General features: G+C 36.8%; 1 protein-coding gene across 1 annotated transcript; it reads left to right on the top strand.

The window, feature by feature from the left end:
* Positions 1–714: 714 nt before the first annotated feature.
* Positions 715–2601, top strand: LOC114763184 (EP1-like glycoprotein 3). Its single transcript, XM_028952797.1, has 2 exons — positions 715–1226; positions 1341–2601. Exons 1-2 carry the CDS (start codon positions 843–845, stop codon positions 2340–2342), a joined length of 1386 nt encoding a protein of 461 aa, XP_028808630.1. The 5' UTR covers positions 715–842; the 3' UTR covers positions 2343–2601.
* Positions 2602–2831: the final 230 nt, after the last annotated feature.

The following is a 2831-nucleotide window of genomic DNA, read 5'->3' as shown; positions in this document are numbered from 1 at the left end:
AAAGTTAGTACCCTACCAATATCATGAACACAAAAATAATACTATTTTGCTTCTAAATATAACAACTATTTTATAGTATAAGTTACATTATAAAATAGATTTTATATTTATTATAGAAGTAATTCAATATAATATTCAATATTTTTATTGATTTTCATAATACTATATCTAATAATTTTCACATTTTTTATATTCATTGACCAAAAAAACATTATATTCACAAAAGCCCTCAAAATATATTTTATGCTTGTAATAGTCGGAACCTTTTTCTTTCCCCATATTTTTTTTAAAAAAATTCTTATTAAAATTTTTATTGATAATAGAAATTCGATAAACTTTTATAAAAAAAAATGGTACTCTCAGCAACATTTTACAGAGTAATGATATTTTGATTTATATTATTCTTTTTGATGCTAGGCTTTTTCCTTTTTTTTTAATGTTTTTTAATATACATTACCCCTTAAAAACCGTTACCCGTGCAAGACAGGACCATATTTCTTTTGGGCGCGTTACTTTTTCCCTCACAGGGCTCAGGTCAAGAGACTGGAAACGATTGGGTGAGAGAGTAAAAACAAACTTAAAATCCGTTCGTACCCATATTGTAATCAGTAACCCCACCACAAAGATGAGCACATTTGTATTTGTACAAGCAGGCAATATGAAAGATCAAAAAAATCCTTTTGGGAGTGGGAGGGAGGTGGGTCTTCTTCCAAAGTTTCAGTAATCATGCCCACCTTTCCCTTCTCTTTCTCTCACCGATTCTCGCCGGAACTTACTGTTTCTCTGCAAATCCACCTCCCAAGCACATCACTTGGTGCTTCTATTCCATTGCATTACCACTTATGAATCTCTCTCCCTTCATCTTCTTCTCGCTTCTGTTCCATTATGGCTCTTCTGAGCCTATTATTCATCTTGGTTACCAGCTTTCGTTGGCAGTTCCGGCGGAATATCATGTGGGTTTCACAGGGAAAGCATATATTATACAGACAAATCAGACCGCACCAAATTTCAGATTAGCCTTAGGGGTTGAAGCCATTGATGGGAAATATTCATGCTCGTTACAAGTTTTTCTGGGAGATGTCAAAGTGTGGGATTCTGGTCACTACTCAAGGTTTTATACAACTGAGAAATGCTTGCTAGAGCTTACCCAGGATGGAGATTTAAGGTTGAAAGGTCCAAAAGACCAAGTGGGATGGAAGACTGGGACTTCAGGGCAAGATGTGGAGGTAACTAAAAAACATTAAAAATCACCTATTTCTCAGCTTTTGGTGTGCCTCTTACGTTTTGTAAAGCTGCATAAAGTCTAATACATTGTTTGCTGCTTTGCCTCAATGAAGCAGAGATTAAAGATACTGAGGACGGGAAACCTAGTTCTTATGGATTCATTGAACAAAACAAAGTGGCAGAGTTTCAATTTTCCAACGGATGTAATGCTTTGGGGGCAGAGACTTAATGTGGCAACACGCTTGACGTCTTCACAAGACAACTCGAGCTTTGTCTACTCTTTTGAAATTGACTACAACAGGGTTGCTCTGTACTTGAACACTGATAAGTTGAAGTATTCTTACTGGGAATTCAAGCCTTCCATGAATAGAAATATTACATTCATCAAGTTGGGTTCAAAGGGGCTGGATTTATTTGACATCAAATGCAAGAAAATAGCAAGAATCCCATCCCCGAAGTCTCACCCAATAAGATTTTTGGCATTGAATAATGAAACAGGAAATTTGGGGCTCTATTACTACTCAGATGAAAAGGCTAAGTTTGCTGCCTTTTTCCATGCACTAAACAGCACATGTGATCTTCCTATGGCATGCAGATCTTATGGAATATGTACATTATCTAATGCCTGCTCGTGCATTCAGCTTTCAACAAAGGAAGATGAAGAAAGTTCTGAATGCACTGAGGAAATTTCTGGTGGGTTTTGTGGAGGGAAAGAGGCAGAGATGCTTGAACTAGAGAATGTGGGTAGCGTGCTCAAAGACGACCATACTAAAATGGTTAATATTAGCAAAGAAGCATGTAAAAATTTGTGCTTACAAGACTGTAAATGTGCTTCTACTTTATATTTTAGGAACACAAGCAGCAATGTGCAACAATGCTATCTTTACAGACTAGTCCTGGGACTCAAGCAGTTGGAGAAAGGTACAGGATTCAGTTATATGGTTAAGGTTCCAAAGGGAACAGCTGAAAATAATGGCCAGCATAATTTGAAAAAATGGGTGTTTATACTTGTTGGAGCTATTGATGGACTTATCATTCTAATTGTTGTTGGAGGAGTTGGGTACTGGATGGTCCAAAAGAGAAATCCTACCTTGCATTCTGAGGCCGCCACTTCATGAGCACATGCAATTCCAGGTTCCATTTCTGAGTTTCTCTGTGAAAAAGGAGGATAGAAAAATCATTCAATATACTTGTAAACACAATTTTGGTTGATTACCAGAAACTGACTGAAAACTAACTGAAAACTATTGATGAAGAAGCAATTGTAGAGTATTTGCGAAAATACTCCCCCAAAATCCCTCGTACACTTGTTTGATTTATAAATGATGGCCGCAGGCAATGCAAATGTGTGTTTGCCTGCTTTTGTTTTGCTTTATACTTTTATCCCTCTTTGAGAATCCTATCAATTCTGCAAAAGCACTCCCCGATCCTCTTACATTGCTAAGGGTAAGCATTTAACTTATATGTAGCAAAATTTCTCTTGGAATGCTTTGGCTAGCATGGGTTTGGTGCAGCTGTGACCATCCTTAACATTGCATCTACAATGGAAGTAGGGGCTTTATTTCTTTGAGGTTTCTTCACCAGTCTTAGAAGATTAATTCAATGGC

This window comes from Neltuma alba, unplaced genomic scaffold (genome assembly GCF_004799145.2).
Source record: "Neltuma alba isolate B1F8T4 unplaced genomic scaffold, ASM479914v2 tig00011265_pilon, whole genome shotgun sequence".
In the NCBI taxonomy this organism is placed as follows: domain Eukaryota; kingdom Viridiplantae; phylum Streptophyta; class Magnoliopsida; order Fabales; family Fabaceae; genus Neltuma; species Neltuma alba.
The sequence above is the reverse complement of the archived record's forward strand: the minus strand, read 5'-3'. Positions and strand labels throughout refer to the sequence as shown.

Excerpts from the sequence above, each read along its gene's own strand:
- LOC114763184 (XM_028952797.1), top strand. The coding sequence starts at position 843 with ATGAATCTCTCTCCCTTCATCTTCTTCTCGCTTCTGTTCCATTATGGC. Across the intron at positions 1,227-1,340 it reads CTTCAGGGCAAGATGTGGAG|AGATTAAAGATACTGAGGAC; the intron begins GTAACTAAAAAA and ends TCAATGAAGCAG.